General features: G+C 32.3%; 1 protein-coding gene across 1 annotated transcript; it reads right to left on the bottom strand.

The window, feature by feature from the left end:
* Positions 1 to 3814: 3814 nt before the first annotated feature.
* LOC139519730 (putative pre-mRNA-splicing factor ATP-dependent RNA helicase PRP1) lies at positions 3815 to 22641 on the bottom strand. Its single transcript, XM_071311972.1, has 13 exons — positions 22503 to 22641; positions 19280 to 19383; positions 15254 to 15402; positions 14806 to 14996; positions 14048 to 14249; positions 13083 to 13259; positions 10567 to 10821; positions 10020 to 10278; positions 9442 to 9633; positions 8975 to 9097; positions 8167 to 8357; positions 5675 to 5844; positions 3815 to 4329 (listed from the first exon to the last, which is right to left on the bottom strand). The coding sequence occupies exons 1-13, from the start codon at positions 22553 to 22555 to the stop codon at positions 4197 to 4199; spliced, it is 2199 nt and encodes a 732-aa protein (XP_071168073.1). The 5' UTR covers positions 22556 to 22641; the 3' UTR covers positions 3815 to 4196.
* Between the last annotated feature and the right edge of the window lie 17 nt (positions 22642 to 22658).

Raw genomic sequence — 22658 nt, 5'->3', positions numbered from 1 at the left:
CAATTGACCATTTAGGTCATGTGGACTTATTTGTAGATCTTACTTTGATGAACATTATCGCTGTTTACAGTTTATCGCTATCTATAATAGTATTCAAGATAATAACCAAAAACAGCAAAATTTCTTTAAAAATTACCAATTGGAGGGCAGCAACCCAACAACCGGTTGTCCAATTCATTTAAATATTTCAGGGCAGATATATATTGACTTGATTAACAATTTAACTCCTTGTCAGATTTCCTCTAAATGATTTGGGTTTCAGAGTTATAAGCAAAAAACTACATGTTACCCCTGTTCTATTTTTAGCCGTGGTGGCCATCTTGGTTGGATGGCCAGGTCATCGGACAAATTTTTCAAACAAGGTACCTCAAAGATGATTGTGGCCAAGTTTGAATTAATTTGGCCCAGTAGTTTCAGAGAAGATTTTTGTAAAAGATAACTAAGATTAACGAAAAATGGTTAAAAATTGACTATAAAGGGCAATAACTCCTAAAGGGGTCAACTGACCATTTCGGTCATGTTGACTTATTTGTAAATCTTACTTTGATGAACATTATTGCTGTTTACAGTTTATCTCTATCTATAATAATATTCAAGATAATAACCAAAAACAGCAAAATTTCCTCAAAATTACCAATTCAGGGGCAGCAACCCAACAACAGGTTGACCGATTCATCTGAAAATTTCAGGGCAGATAGATCTTGACCTGATAAACAATTTTACCCCTATGTCAGATTTCCTCTAAATGTTTTGGTTTTTGAGTTATAAGCCAAAAACTGCATTTTACCCCTATGTTCTATTTTTAGCCGTGGTGGCCATCTTGGTTGGTTGACCGGGTCACGCCACACATTTTTAAAACTAGATACCCCAATGATGATTGTGGCCAAGTTTGGTTTAATTTGGCCCAGTAGTTTTAGAGGAGAAGATTTTTGTAAAAGTTAACGACGCCGGATGCAAAGTGATGGGAAAAGCTCACTTGGCCCTTTGGGCCAGGTGAGCTAAAAACCAGAACAAATATCAGACTGTATGCTATTTTTCTTGATCACATATCAAGAATTTATAACCCCAAAACATTCAATCTTTTCAATACCAATGAAAGCAAACAAGTCCTCAAAAATTAAACTAGAGGCTCTCAAGAGCCTGTGTCACTCACCTGTTAATGTGTTTACTGATGTCGGCCATCTTTGTTGGTAGGCGGGGTCATTAGACACTCTTTTAAAAAATAGATACCCTAGTATTATGATTGTGGCCAAGTTTGGTTAAATATGGCCAAGTAGTTTTAGAAAAGATTTTTATACAAGTTACAAAAATGAGGAAAAGTTGTTTAATATTGACTCTAAAGGGCAATAACTCCTTAGGGGGTCCTCTTACAATTTTGATCATGCTGACTTATTTGTAGATCTTACTTTGTTGAACAATATTGCTGTTTACAGTTTATCTCTATCTATAATAGTATTCAAGATAATAACCAAAAACTGCAAAATTTTCTTAAAATAACCAATTTAAGGGCAGCAACAACAGGTTGTCCGATTCAACTGAAAATTTGTGAGGGGATATATCTTATTCTGATGGACATTAAAATCTTGAAAGATTTGCCCTTAATGTCTTGGTTTCAAAGATATAAAGCAAAAACTGCATTTTACCACTATGTTCTAATTTTAGCCATGTCGGCCATTTTGTTTGGTAGGCTGGGTCATCGGACACATTTTTAAAACTATAAACCACAATGATAATTGTCGCCAAGTTTGATTAAATTTGGCAAAGTAGTTTTAGAGAAGAAGATTTTTAGAAAAGTTACAAAAAATGATGAAAAGTTGTTAAAAATTGACTATAAAGGGCAATAACTCCTTAAGGGGTCGACTGGCAATTTTGGTCATGTTGACTTATTTGTAGGTCTTACTCTGCTGAACATTATTGCTGTTTACAGTTTATCTCTATCTATAATAGTATTCAAGATAATAACCAAAAACTGCAAAATTTCCTTAAAATAACCATTTCAGGGGCAGCAACCCAACAACAGGTTGTCCGATTCGTCTGAAAATTTTAAGGCAGATAGATCTTCACCTGATAAACAAGTTTACCCCATGTCAGATTTGCTCTAAATGCTTTGGTTTTTGAGTTATAAGCCAAAAACTGCATTTTACCCCTATGTTCTATTTTTAGCCATGGCGGCCATCTTGGTTGGTTTGACGGGTCACGCCACACATTTTTTAAACTAGATATCCCAAGGATGATTGTGGCCAAGTTTGATAGAATTTGGCCCAGTAGTTTCAGAGGAGAAGATTTTTGTAAAAGTTTATGGACGACGGACGCCAAGTGATGAGAAAAGCTCACTTGACCTTTCAGGTCAGGTGAGCTAAAAAGCTCATAAAATAAATCTCATAAATATGAACATGTTCTCTTTATAACAATTTTAATCATAGACAACAATAAAATGAGTTAACATAATCTTTCAGTAAAAATTTACCTTTAAACTGGGATATACTCTTTATAAAGCTGTTTAAAAAAAAACCCACTGCACAGCCTAATTTAATATTAATAAAAAAAATATCCTCAACTATTATTTTTATTTCTATTTAGTCCTTGACAGTCACCACCACAGTGTACTAGATTTAATCACTTCCTCCTCTTAATATCGGACATTTATGCTTCTTCAGACTCAATGTATTCATGGTGGTATAAATTGATAGACATAAAAAGTCAATATCTAGATGCTTGTTCAGGTCCAGTACTCTTAGAGAAAATCTACATACGAAACTGCATAGGACTAGACTAAGTTCTTTTGATGTATGTCCTTGCATGTCCATACAATACACTGTTGTGATCCCTATTGGATTATTTTATGAAACAAGTACACATCAATTGGGCGTTTCACTATATGAAGAACTATGGGTAATTCTATTGTTTGCATCCCAAATAGAAAAAAAAGTCACATGATTAGTTGAATTTGCATTGTTTTTATGACATTTTTAACAAATCACAACATTTTGGTGTACACTTTTGATATTACCCAGAATGCATTGCATACTAAATCAGTGAATTCAAGATTACTAGTAGTAGTTAGATATTTGAATGTTCCCAAATACCTTTCTGCCATAATTTCCATATTATTTACTTCTGTTAACAGTTATACAGCTAGCTACTGTAATAATGTGAAGAATGTGTAGTTGCAGTGATTTATACTTACTATTGAAACTACAGCCTTTAATTCCCCAAATCATCAGGAAAATTACCATTAAGTAAATAAACCATTAAACTTTGAGTTTTGTGATACAAAATTTGTCACATGGTATATCTGCAGGTGCATCAGTGCTGACATGGTGATGGAAGTTTTTAACGACCTTGACTGGCTATACAGCCCTTGCAAGGTCGGCGTTTTTAATAAACTAATGTTGCAAATCTCTCTAAAGCAGGTGACATTAAGATGTTTTGACGGTTTTATGGGACCCTATTGCTCTTTTGTTTTTGTTGCTCTCAAATGTATGCAGTTTCCCCAATTCTTATATGACATAAAATTTGTATAATGCAATTATGAAGTATTTATCTATGTATAACACTGCTAAATCATGATAGCCTAACTATGCTGAGCAAACTGAGACATTTGAAGAAATAATACGACAGAATATGTCATTTAACCTTTCAAGTATTTAAAAGTCCTAGTCAGCTAGTGTGATTAACACACAACTACCATTTTCTGTATAATATAGGGGCTTACCTCAGAAACGACATAAAGGAGAATTTCAAGACATACTAGGTTGTATGAGAAAACAAAGGCAATGTTGTCTTATGACATGCAAAAGAAAAAATCCCTCTATCCTTGGTCTCATACATTTACTATAGAATGACATTTACCATGATATATTGATAATTTACTCTCATATAAAATTGACAAAATATGATGAAATGTACAATGTTAACCTAGAACTTTCAAAGCTGTTTCAGTAATGATTGTTTATTTCAGTAAGTTACTTTGTGATAAATAAACCAGCAATGAATGTTTCTGTAATCATTAAAACATCAGCCAACAAGAATGTCCATGTTAACCGTAACAATTAAGAATCATATCAACCCTCAAAAGTTGTCTCCCCTTATAGAAAGGAACAATGCAGACAAAATGAAGGATAGCTATGATTCTTTCACAGATGACATTAAATGTAACTGTTTACATATATAACAAAACTAATTTCACGATATCATCAATACGTTGCAGCTCCTTCCTGTTGAAACTTTTTAGATTCAAACTTTGCTATAATTCTTTCTAGTTGTCTCTTAGCTTCACATTGAGGGAAATTGTCCATGTCATAATATTGAGGTGCTATTGCAACTAACCTACAAAACAGAACAAAATCATAAATGAGTAACATATAATTATAGAACTACAATTTCTATACAATAGTAACTGTTACGGTTGATTTCAAAATGATACTAAAAATAGTAGAAGTGTCAAAACTGCAATCACTACCACCTAAGTTGAGTTATAGCTAGATAATATACAAAAATAATTTGACTGCTCTTATAAAATTTATTAATAAATAACTGTTTATGTTAACCAACTATAGTGAGTCATCACAAATGAGCTCAGACTTGAGATAAATATAGTTGTACAAATGTAGAATGATCGCAGACATAAAAATAAAAACAGTTGTTGGCATGACACGGGTTATGTTCTTCTCATATATGTTATGATGGTATGATACTAAACCCCTAATGGGAAGGATTGTGCCTGATGTTCATATGATGAAATCATAATCTTTCAGTCAGTTTAATTGAAGTCTGGAGCTGGCATGTCAGTTAACTGCTAGTAGTCTGTTGTTATTTATGTATTATTGTCATTTTGTTTATTTTCTTTGGTTACATCTTCTGACATCAGACTCGGATTTCTCTTGAACTGAATTTTAATGTGCGTATTGTTATGCGTTTACTTTACTACATTGGTTAGAGGTATAGGGGGAGGGTTGAGATCTCACAAACATGTTTAACCCCGCCGCATTTTTGGGCCTGTCCCAAGTCAGGAGCCTCTGGCCTTTGTTAGTCTTGTATTATTTTAATTTTAGTTTCTTGTGTACAATTTGGAAATTAGTATGGCGTTCATTATCACTGGACTAGTATATATTTGTTTAGGGGCCAGCTGAAGGACGCCTCCGGGTGCGGGAATTTCTCGCTACATTGAAGACCTGTTGGTGACCCTCTGCTGTTGTTTTTTATTTGGTCGGGTTGTTGTCTCTTTGACACATTCCCCATTTCCATTCTCAATTTTAATTAAGTAGTTGACATGTTTTGGGACATGAAAAGTCTGTTTCTTTTTTTTTCTTTTAAATTTGTTTTTACGCTATTTAAAATCTATATGACAAATGACCAATTTATTTGTGACCGATTTTTGCAAGACTTCACTCTTTATTATTTTTTTTTTATGAAAAACTCTTTCAAAACAGAAAGCATTTGTCTTTGGAATTGTATTCTTTGTAATTTAAAGCATACCTTTCTTAAACAGATTGGCATATCTTTGCCATTGCTAAATATAAAGGTATTGTAGTTTTGTAACTATTTCAAAAGTTTCATCTTTGAAATTATATCATTCATCAAGCCTTACTTGCTATTTTTGTTTCTTTTAATGTAAATCTTAAAGTAAATATCATATCAGTTAAATAATTTTTGCTATATACATTATCCATACCATTCAGGTTTCACATCTGAGACTGTACGTATATAATTCTTTGTAGTCAATACAAATTCATTGTAAAGCACCCATTCTGGTTTGTGATCGAGACATGTTGAAGGATGAAGCTGGACAACTTGGTTGTCTTTAACTGTAAGATAATGTCCTGTCCTTTCTAAATGTGCAACCTGAAGAAAATGTATAAATACATGAATGAAATACTCTAATTCTAAATTATGCAAAACTTTGCATTAAAAGAAACCAAACATAATTGAAACAAACATATTACAAATCCACCATAGACTGATGACTTTGTTCAACATATTACAAATCCACCATAGACTGATGACTTTGTTCAACATATTACAAATTCACCAAAGACTGATGACTTTGTTCAACATATTACAAATCCACCAAAGACTGATGATTTTGTTCAGGGCTATTCCAGAAAAAAATGTATTGGGGGTTGGAAGGCACATTATATTAATAATACATGGGTGGTGGAAATCAGAGCAACTTTTCACACTATAATGCACTATCAGGGATCTCCATGGCCTGTTTAACGATGGCGCCCCGCCATCGTTCAAATGTCTTGCGCCATCGTCAAATGACTCGCTCCATCGTTAAATTATCTTGCGCCATCGTTAAATTGTCTTCCGCCATCGTTCAAAACTTCATCATTTTTTGTAGCCCGACGCCATTTTTTTTATCAATTATAATCAAATGCATGTAATTGCATAACCCTCAGGCTTTTTGTGTTATAATCCAACACAGTTCTAACGCCTGAGGGATATCCGGATTAAGATCGCTAATCACTTGTACCTGAGCTTGTACAGGTAGATCAACAAACCAGACAGGAGAATACTATCTGAGGATAGACGATCCATTTGTCGAATTAATCAACTAAGTTTCAGCAAATGATTATGATAATTTGGATTAAATAAATAAATTAATAATCCAGTTACAAAGAAAACAGTTTAACAAGTCGAACACGTGCTTTATTTTGACTTACGCAATCAGCATCCCCCTTTTTTAAGAAGTACAAAATAAGACGCAAAACAGTAAATATTATTTCATCACAAATAACTCGAGTACTGCTGTAACGATAATTTAAAATGACTTTAAAAGTTTAAAAGTAAAAACTTATAAATATTTCCTGTAAAGAAATATCGTATCGTAATTCCGAATTCATTTCGTATATTACAATCAAATTGATACATCCGCGTTTCCGGTTTCTATTCAGACTCGAAAGATGCATGTTGCACAGCATCAATTTGTCAGATAAAGTCATTAAAAACCTTTTCATTTGCTTTACAAATCTCTTTAACCTTTTTCATAACCCGTACGAATCGTTTTGTTGTTGCTGCAAATCAGCCATACCGGTAATGGGTTCTGAATTTGACAGTGTCCATGAAAAATAAGCTTCCACATCATATGATTTTTGACCCCCATAACAATTACCAAAAATACAAGAGATCTACATGGGGACCTTCATGACAGCTTTTGGTCATTCTCGACTAAGGGGGGACCATGAAGACTTGGTATTTGAATGGTTAAAAACGGCAATAAATGAACATATTGACACTTCTAATTCTATAATGAAAATTCAAATAAATATAATTTCAATAAGCAATGAATTAGCATGTTCACCATTCCTTGTATGGAGGGATAAAATACTTTCGATCGCGCTACACTGTACAGCGTATACACGGTTTGTAATGGTGAAAGTTCCTCCATGGTTCAATTTTCATCCATGGAGATCCCTGGCACTATAATACTCAAATACAATTGTCTGGGTGGCGGGTGCTGACAAAAACTGCCTTCCAACCCCCCCCCCCCCCCTCAAATTTTTTTTTTTCTGGAATAGCTCTCAGAAAAGACAGAATTGTGAATATTTTCGATTCAATTACTAAAGAATACTCTGTAAATACATTAAATGTGTTATACTTGAAATTGGATATTAAGAAAAGAACAATTCATCAAAATATACATGTTTTGACAAAATTAATATTGATAATAAACAGTTTACCATGAAAAGCTGCATAAATTGAATCTTTGTAACAGTGAGTTGGAGTTGACTTAATGGGGTTTATATAATATACATATAGTCTATTATCTTAATGTGATATCAACTGGGACATCACAAGGAATTTTTCAAAAATAAAAATTGTATTTAAACAGGTTAAATTTGTAAAAAAGATTCTGAATCTTTAGACAGTTGCCTATCTAACAATTGTATTAGTATATTATTCATTCCAAACATTTGTTAATACAAACTTCTGTCTTAAAATTGTATTTGTCTGGTTTTTTTTACCGATCAATTGAGTTTATATATTATTCTTTCTGACTATTGTGTTTATTTAATCGAATAAACTTCTATTAAGGAAAAAGGAGCATAACAAAAATGGTTCTGCTTAAATCTTAGTTCGTAATTTCTCACTACAATCTTAACTCACAAACAAAAACAGACTTTTCTTTCTTGAAAGGAAATTAAATAAAATGATTTATACCTGCATGAAAAATCCGGACACCAAAGCCTTCCTGATATTGATGTAGTAATCTCGACTGGAAAAGTCTGTACTTGTTCGTCGTAAATTAAAGCGGTCCATAATTCTAGCCAACTGTTGTCTCACATTATCCGCACTTTTCAATGATCTGTAGTTCACAAAGTTGTCATAACACCACTGTGGATCTTCTTGACCTATAGTGAAACAACAGAAGATTATTGAATCAGCGGAAATCATAAATATGTATTCAATCCAATCAAATTTATGTATTAAATATTCTAAACAAATGTTTTCAGAAATACATTTCTATTGATTAGAGATTTTTTCATCTTCAAATTTTTTTTTTTTACTCTTTGGTCAGGTTGTCTTTTCGACAATTTCCATTATTAAGTATATTATAAAATTTTAAGTTACCTTTATATATAAGAATTTCAAGCTTTAAGATCAAGTTGAATTTACAAGCAAACATAAAATATGTAACAAACTATGAAGTACATGCAAGTTTAGAGGGGCATGAAAAATAATCCATTTATTTTCAGACAACTTTTGAAGCATTCAGGAATTTAATTTTTTTTTTTAAAAGGAGATTAATTAAATTGACAGAGGGCTCTTATAATCTTATTCAAGACAGAGGTGTTAGAAGTCATTAATCACCTCCCTACTCCCTGACCCTTATTCATACAATTTGAATCTAAAATTTAATACATCATGTGAAAGTGAGTTTAAATTTTGTACTCCATTACCCTTATATCATTAGAATATGAAATTATAAACTAAAGAACATTAAAATTCATCTATTTTTTCAACTTACTCTGCTTAAAGGCATGGTACACATTTAGCAATGTCAGGTGGTCTCCATCTATGTGTGCAAATCTCATCTTGGCTTCATCAGCGGCCTTCTTAGCTTCAGTGGGTCTCACAAAGCACTGTGGGACTAAACAGGGTGGATGCGGTAGGGGCCAGACGGCCCATCCCCATCGCCATTAATCATCATACATGTAGTCAAAACTAAAAGCAAGCCAGAATGTTATCCAGAGCACCCGGTTTCTAAGAGCTTCCTTTAACATTTAACTTGGTGCCCTGGATGAAAACTTTATCCAGAAATATTCATAAGTATGAAAACTCTGAAGCAATTTTATCTTTGATTAGTTATAATATAAAGCAATATCATTATTTTTCAAGCTTTAAAATGAAAATATAAAGACAAATTAAAAAATATAGAAATGAAATTCATTGAATTCAATTGATAAAATATAGTAATTATAAAACATCTACTACCTGACAACATGGCTGTAATGGAGAGGATTTCATTGGAACATCCAAAATCACAACTTGCTATGACCATTTTAGCTAACTGTGGGTCAAGTGGAAATTCTGCCATCATTGACCCAAGTTCTGTCAGCTCTCCGTCATCATCTAAAGCTGCTAAGTAATTTAATAACTCTAAAGCTCTCATTAAAGTTTCTGGGGCTGAAAGTAAAAAAAAAGTCTTGTTACTTAAATTACTATGTTTTTTGATTCAATACTAAATTCATTACATAGCATGTTATTTTCAAATCTTTGTTAGCCAAAAAAATAACCCTCTTCATTCACTTTTGTTCTAATTTTTTTAATAACTTTTATAACAAATAACAATACTTGGCTTTAAACCAAATTTTTCATGACTTTTGATCTTCAATATGACAAGGCAAAAGGCAATATAAGAGAATAGACACGTGGTGCATATTTTCTTGACCAAAATAATTTCATAGGCAGTGTTTTTAATGCAGTACATCTCATAGTCACACAGAGAAGTCTTCAATAAGGAGCAAAAGCACAAACCTTCATTTTCTGAAGCATTATACTAAAAACTTTACCTGGAGGATCCATGAAATCAAAATGGACTAAATCATCAATTCCAAGCTTTTTCAGCTGTAAAACAACAGATCCAAGATTTGATCTTAAGATTTCTGGGTATGTATTGTCTTGCATTTCCTGTTTATAGGCCTTTTCTGTATATAGACGGAAACATTTTCCTGGTTTTGTACGTCCTGCTCTACCAGCTCTCTGCTGAGCACTGGCTTTACTGATGGCAGTTACAAGTAATGACTCTACTCTGATACGTGGATTATATACCTATATATAGAAGTTACAATGTTAAGAACTATTTTCACATATTAACAATTATTAGGTCCATTTTATTGCAAATCAAGAAATATTACAAGATTCTTATGCCTTTTTACATAAGGGCCACACTATCATTCATCAGTAAGCATTTGTTTTACTTTGAGCTTTCTTATGTTTGAAAAAAAATATATAAATATAATATAATATATCAATTTTTGTTTTTTTTATATTTTTAATAGTTCTTTCATTCATTACAATGGATCTTTACAATTTGCTGAACTTCAATTAAACACTTACTTTCTGTTTGGCAAATCCTGGATCTATGACAAAAACAACACCATCAATTGTCAGTGATGTTTCTGCAATATTTGTTGACACAACTATTTTTCTTCCAATGGCTCCATTAGGCTTGTTAGGAGGTGCTGGCTCAAAAATTCTCTGTTGTAGGTTTGGTGGTAGTGTAGAATATAAAGGTATACATTTCATGTCTCCAACTTCTGGTCCAAGATTATCAACTTCTCTCTGTATTCTCTTGCAGGCTTCATCTATTTCCTACAATTGAAGAAATATCAAATATTCATGATATTATAGCAAGCACCAGATCTAAGCTAGTTGTGCAACAGATTTGCAAAGAAAAAGTAAAAAACAATTATTGAAGACTTTGTAGATGATGATTACATTCTTATGGGCAATTATTTCCCACAGTTCTTCTAATATTAGTTGAGCACTTGATATTTTATGACAGTATGTTTTTTTTTTATTGAGAATCTTTTTTCAACCGGCAATTTAGCTTTTCCAGGGAAAGCCTACGTGTAGTTCTTATAATAAAAACATCATTCATGTTCCTGACGAATAACAGTTTAAAAATTCTGAAATATATCAATTATCAAAAAGATTTGGCATTTTTCAATTCAACTTTAATCAAATTCAAAAAGATTCAAAATAGCCTAAGGCCTAAATTAAAATATTGTTTGTTTGCCCTTTTCCGACCCTACATTTTGAAACAGGGTAGGTAGGTAGGTAAAATATTTTATTTTTTTTCCCAAAAAAAAATAACTTGGCTCGGTATATTTTTTTTCATGGGTAGGCAGGTAGGTATAATATTTTATTTTATAGATACAAAATCTACATAATGTCATTTTTGTCTGTTTTGCTTTTGCTAATAAGTTTCTGGGACTGCGCTTCGAAAAAAAAAAATCATGTAGAATGTGAAGTTAATTCATATGCACTACTATTTTGTTTTCAAATATCAAAATATAGAGCTGTTCCGCATATTTTCAACGTTTATAGGTGTCAGACCACCAATTACTCCCTCCAATTTAGAACGTATGTAAAAGTAGTCCTACTTTGACACAAAATAGTGCTTTTGATGTCATTGTTTACTTAAACTAACCAACAAATTTGCAGAAATGAAACTTTTGGTGAAAGGGAAATATATTTAGCCCATTTTGAGCCAAAATTAACTTGTCTATGAGTTTGCATTAAAAATTCAGGATTAATGCGCTACATAGTACACTAATTTAAGATTTCCAGAAAACCGGGAGTTATTTTGGTAGTACCTGTCTTTTCAAAATCAGAAATTTGTTACAAGACTTTAAACATTGGTTGAAAATTGGCATGTAGGAAGGTGATACATGTACAATTCAGGATATACCTGGTTTCCTTGAAGTTAAACTCAAGGTAAAATATTTAGAAAGCTGTGAAAATTGCAAAATTTGGTTGAACAGATAGGGATTTTTAATTGGTGGTCTGACACCTTATATATGCCTGGAACTTTGAAGAGTTTTAACTTGCACTAATATTCTGTACTACGTACCTTGTACGCTTACCTATACCTAAGGGTTTTCTGTAAGAGATAAATTTGTCCTGGTAAAATATGTCCGGGCAGACATACATTACTAGTAGAAAAAGTCCCTAGAGTGTTTAAATTTCCGTGTGTGCCTATGTTTCTAATAAAAATGCTACAAGACTTAAACTCAATTGTCACATATTTTACATCGCATTTATAAATGATCTGTATGGAAAACTTGGGCGATTTTACTGCCAAATATTCTCCACTTCACAGGCTTTTGTCACCTTTGGTTCATGTCAGATATAAATAATATAGCAATGCTGGTCGAAGGCATCGTTAACATAATCTTCCTGATCTATGGATCACAAAAGGTCATCCCTACATAGAATACAACGTCCGTTTACACAAAATACTACGGTTTGTACACACGTTGATAATTTTGTATTATTAAACGAACTTTTTTGTAAATGAACCCTGCTCTTCAAGTATAAAGATACAGAGTTAACGTACGTCATATCATGATTTCAAAGCGTTCAACATCGATTTCAAACAAATGCTTTGAAACTCTATATGCAAATGTTCATGTCAAACGCTCACGTGATACCAAACGGACTAGACCTTTCAGGATAAAGATAAAACCCGAGGATTCCGGTAAAAAAGTTTTGAGCGGGAAATACAAATAAAAGATTTTTGGTAGGAACGAAAAAATAAAATAAAATAAAATCTTGCTGATAAATACAAATAAAAGATTTTCAGGCGGAACAAATTTATAGGGTCGGTCGGTAAAGGGCAAACAAACAATATTTTAATTTAAGCCTAAATACAGAAAAAAACCCATCAATCAAGTATTTAACTTTGAATTCAACTCTCCATCTTATTTTTGAAAGATTGCAGTTAGGTATTTATTCATATACTTACTTCAATATCATAAGTACCAGGTGTGAAACTTAACTTTAAAATACTATCATATCTTTATGTAAAATGAAATAAAGCCAGATCATAAACAAGGCATTAAACATACCTCCTGTCCTGTCAAAAACAGCAGACAATCACCAGCCATCTCTTCACACATGTGTATCTGTATAACAGTTCTGATGGCAGCCTCCAAGTAATCTCTCTCTGGTTCTGGTGTGTAGAAGATCTCCACAGGATGAGTTCTCCCAGGTACTGTCATCAATGGAGCATTGTCAAAATAATGCTGGAATAAAATAGACATTATATATAAGAGATAGTTCTTTTATCAACATGATCTGATTGCAGAGAGTTGACAAGGACTCGTTTATTAAATATTCATAAAGAAATGAGCCCCTGAGGTGTGTGTTCATGATTTATTAGCATATCTGCCAACAGAGATGATTTAGATGAGAACTACCAGACTTTGAATAATCATCAATTTTTGGACAATGAAAATCTGTAGAAGTCACATCCATAGGGTACGGTCTAAAAGTTCTTTTTAGAGTGAACAAGTATGAAAAATAAAACTTCTTGAGATTGCAAATTCCACATTCAAAGTTCATTCTTTGTATACAATGTCAGGAATAAATAGAACAACTCTCAAACTACTTGAAAATTGTGTTTTGATTTCAATTACAGTAATCCCATTGGATTGTTTCAATAGAAGCAAGAGTACAGGAGACAATTACAGGAGACAATATGGGTAAACTTTTATATGTATAGCTTACAACGCTGATTGCATGATAAATTAGAACATTGCTTTACTATGTGCCTAGGAATAAAGTACATTTGTTACTCTGAATTCTCACAGATGTTATTCAGAAAACTGGAGGCAGATATGTAATTTATTTCTAAAATCAAAGAAAATTTTCAATTATTTCAGTACAACCATTGTAGTTTTGTAACTACCCCTGCAATAAATTTTGATAATTACTGTTAACAGAACGTTACTATTTTTATTGTGATAAAATTCTAGGATCACTTTAAGGGTTTGGGATATTCTAAAACAGAAATTTCAAAGGGTGTTTATACCTGAAACTTTCCAGCATCCAACGTAGCACTCATAATAATTATCTTCAAGTCTTTTCTTTGTTTACTGACTTCCTTCAACAAACCCATTAATATATCTGTAGCCAGTGTACGTTCATGAGCCTCATCAAGCATAACTATCCCATAATTCTCAAGTAAAGGGTCAGACATAGCTTCTCGTAACAACATACCATCTGTCATATATCTGTTAATATACATATTCAATTTAAAACTACATAGTTTTTTCATATAATGTAAACCAAGTTATCATAAATCAAGGCTTATAAAAATCATACCCACAGGCTAATAGAATCTAATTGTTTTGTAAAATTGAGTGGATTCAAAGTTTAGCATGAAGGCTGTATAGTATAAAACTTACACATTTTTATATTGGATTGCTTGATTATGAATAATTAAAGTAATTAATGTGCTATTCTGTAGACATGAATAGGAAGTGCAAATCTTCAATCACTTAGTAAAGTTCCAGGTACAGTTTGCGTTTCAAGCGGACAGACAGATAGTCAAGGGCTAACTAGATCTGCTCTCATTCTCATCTCTGCCGTTTGTTGATATGATGAGTTCAGACATAATTATACTGTCTGTCATTGGCTGACATTTTCTATCCAGTCCAGTAAATTGGAGCTTAATAGAATATCTGTCAATCATTTTTTCCTACAGGCAATTGCTTTTGAAATAGCATAAGTATGCATTTTTTTACTGTTTCTGTTTCTTTACCAGTCCAATTTCACTTTAATTCTTACTTTAATAAAGTTCTTGATGATGTGCAGTCTTCAAATCGTATACTGTATCCAACCTCTGACCCCAGACACACATCCATTTCCTCTGACACACGCTGTGCTACAGACATAGCTGCTACTCTCCTAGGCTGGGTACAAGCTACACCCTTCTTATTGAATCTTGCTCTGACCCATTCCAGACACCATTGGGGAATCTGTATGAAATATATATCATTTTATACACAATGTTTATTTTGAAATAATGAGATTTCAGGATTCATCTGGCATGTCTGGCAACCAGAAAAATTTGCTTTTAATTTTTTTATGGCATCACTATTTTTCTCCATGTAAAATTTTCATACTTGACTGAAACTATCAAAATCGATATTAGAGACCAACACAGAAAAGTCAATTCATTTATGACTTCTATTTCCTTTGGCTCACTGATAATAGATTATTAGATATATCTTACCTGAGTTGTTTTACCAGAACCTGTTTCCCCTACCAATACCAAACACTGATGTTTTTCTAGTACATCATGAAATTTATCTTTGTATTCCCATACAGGCAGAAGAGATCGTTTGTTGAATAGTTCAAAGTATCTGGGTGTATATGGCATTCCTGTTAAAAGAAACATTAATCATGTAGAGTTTAGGCCTAAATTAAAATATTGTTTGTTTGCCCTTTTCCGACCCTATATTTTGAAACAGGGTAGGTAGGTAGGTAAAATATTTTATTTTTTTCCCAAAAAAAATAACTTGACTCGGTATATTTTTTGTCATGGGTAGGCAGGTAGGTATAATATTTTATTTAATAGATACAAAATCTGCATAATGTCATTTTTGTCTGTTTTGCTTTTGCAAATAAGTTTTCTGGGACTATTTGTTTTGAAAAAAAAATATCGCGTAGAATGTGAAGCTTATTCATATGCACTACTATTTTGTTTTCACATATCAAAATATAGAGCCGTGTCGCATATTTTCAACGTTTATATGCCTGGAACTTTTGAAGAGTTTGAACTTGCACTTATATTCTGTACTACGTACATTGTACTATCACGGAATAGAAGATCCTTCATAATATAAGTCCCAAATGGAAACAATATTCTGGAATATTATTTCCACTGGAATAAATATTACAGACAATTTTCCTAACCTGCTAACGGAATAAATGATATAGACTATTGTTCCAACAGGAACAGATAATATGGCATTGTTTATAACAAAGTTTCCATTGGAACTTCTGTTAGGTGGAAAAAATATACGTTGACAGTAAGCTTACCTAAAGGGTAAGATATGTCCGGGCAGACATACATTACTAGTAGAAAAAGTCCCTAGAGTGTTTAAAATTTCGTGTGTGCCTTTGTTTCCAATAAAAATGCTACAAGACTTAAAACTCAATTGTCACGTATTTTACATCGCATTTATAAATAATCTGTATGGAAAAATTGGCAATTTTACTGCCAAATATTCTCCACTTTACAGGCTTTTGTCACCTTTGGTCCATGTCGGATAAAAATAATATAGCGGCATCGTTAACATAATCATCCTGATCTGCTGATCACAAAAGGTCATCCCTACATAGAATACAACGTCCGTTTACAAAATAGTTTGTACACACGTTGATAATTTTGTATCAAACGAACTTTTTTTAAATGAACCCTGCTCTTCAGATATAAAGGTACAGAGTAACGTACGTCATTTCATGATTTCAGAAAGCGTTCAGCATCGATTTCAAACAAATGCTTTGAAACTTCAACTGTTCAAATGCAAGTGTTCATGTCAAATGCTCACGTGATACCAAATGGACTGGACCTTATACGTTAAAAAGATAAAACCCGAGGATTCCGATAAAAAAGTTTTGAGTGGGAAATACAAATATAAGATTTTTAGTAGGAACGAAAAAATAAAATAAAATATAATCTTGCTGGTAAATACAAATAAAAGATTTTCAGGCGGAACAAATTTATAGGGTCGGTCGGTAAAGGGCAAACAAACAATATTTTAATTTAAGCCTTACAATATACATTTTTGTTTAGGGGCCAGCTGAAGCCCAACTTCAAGTGCAATATTTTTTTTTATTGTGCTGTAGACCCATTTGTGGCCTTTGGCTGTTTTTTCAACTCTTTGGTCGGGTTGTTGTCTCTTTGACACATTCTCTACTGCCATTCACAATTTTTATTCAATATAAACCAGATGCTCTGCAGGGCGTAGCTTTATACGACCGCAGAGGTTGAACCCTGAACGGTTGGGGCAAGTATGGACACAACATTCAACCTGGATTCAGCTCTAAATTTGGATTGTGATTAAATAGTTGACACAGCATAGGTTTCTGACACAGAATGAATGTGTTCTAATGAACTTAAAATTTTTGTTTTCTCTTAGAGCAATTCACTATGCTGTTGAATATTAATCCTCTCAAAAAAATGTTTGAAGAAATTTTCTTTTTTATTTATGAAATTTCAAATGAGAAAAATTGAACCCAATTTTTTTAATCACATCCCCCTTTCCCTTATTCCAAAACTAATATCAATTAAAATTTCTAATAGAGTTTGCAACAATAACTACTCATTTAAATACATCATAAAATATTAAGATGTAAAAAAACTGCTTGTTATCACTGAATGGTAAAGATTATTTTAATTTATCAGTTGGTAGTAAAAAGTGAATATACATTGTATATTGTATATAACAAAGATTTAAGTTGATTCTGGACAAAGAAAGATAACTCCAATTAAAAAAAGATCTTGCTATTGCACAATATTTTGCAATTAGATATTTCTTGCTTACTATTCTGGACAAAGAAAGATAACTCTAATTACAAAAAAAATTGCTATTTCACAATATTGTGCAATTAGATATTTCTTGCCATTGCGCAATACTGTGCAATTGAAAAGACTTGCCATTGCGCAATACTGTGCAATTGAAAAGACTTGCTATTGCACAATACTTAATATAATAATTTTAGATCCTGATTTGGACCAACTTGAAAACTGGGCCCATAATAAAAAAATCTAAGTACATTTTTGGATTCAGCATATCAAAGAACCTCAAGATTTCAATTTTTGTTAAAATCAGACTAAGTTTAATTTTGGACCCTTTGGACTTTAGTGTAGACCAATTTGAAAACAGGACCAAAAATGAAGAATCTACATACACAGTTATATTTGGTATATCAAAGAACCCCATTTATTCAATTTTTGATGAAATCAAACAAAGTTTAATTTTGGACCCCGATTTGGACCAACTTGAAAACTGGGCCAATAATCAAGAATCTAAGTACATTTTTAGATTCAGCATATCAAAGAACCTAACTGATTCATTTTTTGTCAAAATCAAACTAAGTTTAATTTTGGACCCTTTGGACCTTAATGTAGACCAATTTGAAAACGGGACCAAAAGTTAAGAATCTACATACACAGTCATGACAGTTAGATTCGGCATATCAAAGAACCCCAATTATTCAATTTTGATGAAATCAAACAAAGTTTAATTTTGGACCCTTTGGGCCCCTTATTATGTTGGGACCAAAACTCCCAAAATCAATACCAACCTTCCTTTTATGGTCATAAACCTTGTGTTTAAATTTCATAGATTTCTATTTACTTATACTAACGTTATGGTGCGAAAACCAAGAAAAATGCTTATTTGGATCCCTTTTTGGCCCCTAATTCCTAAACTGTTGGGACCTAAACTCCCAAAATCAATACCAACCCTCCTTTTGTAGTCATTAACATTGTGTTTAAATTTCATTGATTTCTATTTACTTGAACTACAGTTATTGTGCGAAAACCAAGAATAATGCTTATTTGGGCCCTTTTTTGGCCCCTAATTCCTAAACTGTTGAAACCAAAACTCCCAAAATCAATCCCAACCGTTCTTTTGTGGTCATAAACCTTGTGTCAAAATTTCATAGATTTCTATTAACTTAAACTAAAGTTATAGTGCGAAAACCAAGAAAATGCTTATTTGGGCCCTTTTTGGCCCCTAATTCCTAAAATGTTGGGACCAAAACTCCCAAAATCAATACAAACCTTCCTTTTGTGGTCATAAACCTTGTGTTAAAATTTCATAGATTTCCATTCACTTTTACTAAAGTTAGAGTGCAAAAACTAAAAGTATTCGGACGACGACGACGCAGACGCCAACGTGATAGCAATATACGACGAAAATTTTTTCAAATTTTGCGGTCGTATAATACGCCAGTAATAAACACATACAAATCATAATTATGATTACCTAACAAACATCAATATTTTTCATTCAATCATTTTAATTTTCTGGTAATCTCTGTATAAAACAAAGTTTCTAAATCTATAACTTATAGTTTATTTCCATTAGTTACTTTGTAAAAATGTAATCAATTCTCTTCAATATTACCACTTTGCACTGGATTATATATAGTTAACTACTTTATAAACCTTAGCTGTCAAACAAAATGCTGTGAAACATATACCTAAGGGATACAGTATACAATGGTTTAGGATCTTTATTTTTACCTGTAAATGGATTCATCTTGATTGTTGGTTTTTGAATATTGAACTCCTCAAAAATACTTTTTGAAGGTTTATCATCTTTGGACATGTTTTTATCCATTTCTTCCCTGTAATAGAATGATAATAAGTAAATTAAAGAATGAATGATTGAAGTCATAATCAGGTTCTTAAATGGGTCATTTTAAATAGCCTTAATAAATAAATCAAATCTTCTCATTTAAAAATTTGAGTACATTATATAAGCCAAGATCAGCACATGATTTATTGCATTTTTTCCAACCTAAAAGCTTAAGAAAACCTTATGCCCTCACTTCCCTACATATGACCTAGAAAAAACTGTTACCAGTAGCTGTTATAATTTATTTTGAATCCAGAAAAAAAACATTAGATCAAAACTGTTTTTTAGCTTAACTAATGCGTATTTTAGGGGTCATTATAAACTTTGCAATATATATTTTGATAAGACAGAAAACACAAAAAGAGGTAATTGTGTATAACTGATTAAGAATTATTGAAATCAATATAAAATCTTCAACATGTTCATTTTTTTTCTCAACAGGACTTGGAAAGTTGTCAAAGACTACTTATAGTTTAAGAAAAATAGACCAAAACACAAAAACTTAACACTGTGCAATGAACTGTGCAATTGAAGTCATGGTCAAATAAAACCTGCGGGACTGACATATAGATCATAATATATTTCCATACACCAAATATAGTTGACCTTTGGCATATAATATTAGATAAAAAGACCAAAACTTAAAAACTTAACTTTGACCACTGAACCATGAAAATGAGGTCAAGGTCAAATGACATCTGCCAGTTGGACATGTACACATACCAGTCCTTCCATACACCAAATATACTAACCCTATTGCTTATAGTATCTGAGATATGGACTTGACCACCCTAACTTAACCTTGTTCACTGATCCATGAAATGAGGTCGAGGTCAAGTGAATACTGTCTGACGGGCATGAGGACCTTGCAAGGTACGCACATACCAAATATAGTTATCCTATTACTTATAATAAGAGAGAATTCAACATTACAAAAATTCTGAACTTTTTTTTCAAGTGGTCACTGAACCATGAAAATGAGGTCAAGGACATTGGACATGTGACTGACGGAAACTTCGTAACATGAGGCATCTATATACAAAGTATGAAGCATCCAAGTCTTTCACCTTCTAAAATGTAAAGCTTTTAAGAAGTTAGCTAACGTCGCCGCCGGATCACTATCCCTATGTCGAGCTTTCTGCAACAAAAGTTGATAGATTATTTAAACAAGAATATTATAAAGAACATTATTTAAGTTTTCATGTGCCAGGAAAATATAAAAGTGCCTTTGCTAAATTTCGATGTGGTGTGGCGCCGATTAGAATTGAAACAGGCAGATATGAAGGGGTTTTAAGTGAAAATAGATTTTGTTTTAATGATTCATGTATGCAACAGAAACTCATTGAAGATGAGAAACATGTTTTACCCAAATGCCCTTTATATTCACAGGCAAGACAAGAGGTTTTTTACTAGAGCAGTTTCTTTTAATATTGATTTTTTAGACTTAAATGATGATGAAAAATTTATATTTTTATTTACAAATGAAAATTTGTGCTTTTATTCTGCCAAAATCTGCCATGATATTTTAATTCAAAGGAAGAATGTTTTATATAGATAAAAAATGTTTTGTATTTTTATCGAGCTGTCCTTTTTTTATGTAAAAGTCTCTCATAACTCTTTTGAGAGTGGCTCTCGAATGTTTTTAAGATTGTTTTGTACTTTTAATTAAAACATGTTGTATATATTGTATTCATGTTTGTAATGTATCATCTCGTATTGTGTTTTCGACCGTCTGACGTTTTCGACCTAATTCTACTTTCACTTTTCGTATGCTGCGCATGCCTGCATGAGGTCATATTCGGCTGCTATACTTAGTAACAATAGCAAATGATACCATGTGGGGTGAAGATTTTTCAAATAAAGTTATTATATTAAGTATTTACGTTTTTTTAGAGGTCTTTTTGCATGCAAAGTTAACTTCAAGGTCATTAAGTCACATGACTGTCAGGTGGTTAGTTTTTATACTTAAAGTTAATTTGAATACAGAAATACGCATGCTCCTTACAGCTTTTTACCAAAAAATAAAATATCAGTTCAATTTTATTTACAGAAAAAACAGTGTCAGTGGAAATGGAAATTACAGACAATACTCACCAACCTCACTTCACAATGGATAAACCAAAGTATTTAAAAAAAACAAGAATGTATACAAGACCATACAAGGCTTCCAAAGTGCCTCATTCTAAAATGTGTACAACTTGTCCAAAAAAGACATCAAAATAATATTTTATATCTTATACATTTTGTACATGTAGTTGTATATTTAACCATTTAATTCTTTAAGTCATAAGTTAGATCGCCTCTAACACTTTGATATAAACTTTGGTATCAAATTTATAACCAATTCCGGATATGTACGAGATGTCGTTTCTGACTTTAGACTCGTTTTTTTATAGATAGGTCAAAAACACAAGACCCTTGTTTTTGTCAACAAAGGTGCCATCGATCTAATGAACTCAAATGAAATTAATTAAAGATCGAAATATATTTCCGATACAATTATTTTATGCACAAGTATACTAGCGACTCTCAAAATATTAGGTATGTCTATGGTCAAACATATAACAGGGAATTCAGAAAAATGTTAGAAGGTCGAAAATACAATACACGAGGATACATGTAGAGAGGTGAGACTATAATAAAATATTTGATTTGATTTTTACAATCATTTCATATAAAATTGTCATTTCATATGTTAATTTCATTATGCATTTATATATGTGACACCTTTAATTAAAGATTAATCACCTATATGTATTTGTTTATTTAAAAAAACACAACACTGGTACAATACTGGAAAACAATACTGGTACAAAGTTTTTATACCAGTATTGTGCACAATACTAGTATACCAGTATTGAGATCACCAACTACAGGAGATCCTAAAAGACTTCAGGGACAGTCCCTCCCTCTGACAAGTACTGAAAAGATTTATGAAGAAAAGGGGGGATAAATTATGTCCGATTCGGCATGCGTTGTGCGCTACTGTGGAAATGTTCAATTAATAGTGTTATAGGTATTCTACAGTTAGAGAAATGAAACAAGACAAATGTGTGTCTTAATAAATTGAATGAGGCAAAGGCTGCCATGACTTTACAGCTGTCATACCTTGTGCGTTTTGGCAAAGAGTCGCCAACGTCGATTCTGTGTCTTTTCGACATTTTGTTGTTACCCTGTATATTGCAGTATGGCAAATGACGTCATTCGGACATTTGATTTTACAACAAAACTCAACGAAAACCCAAGAGAGATAAGAATGACTTT

This window comes from Mytilus edulis, chromosome 4, assembly GCF_963676685.1.
Source record: "Mytilus edulis chromosome 4, xbMytEdul2.2, whole genome shotgun sequence".
Lineage (NCBI taxonomy): Eukaryota > Metazoa > Mollusca > Bivalvia > Mytilida > Mytilidae > Mytilus > Mytilus edulis.
Note: the sequence above shows the minus strand (reverse complement) of the source record. Positions and strands in the feature narration are given on the sequence as shown.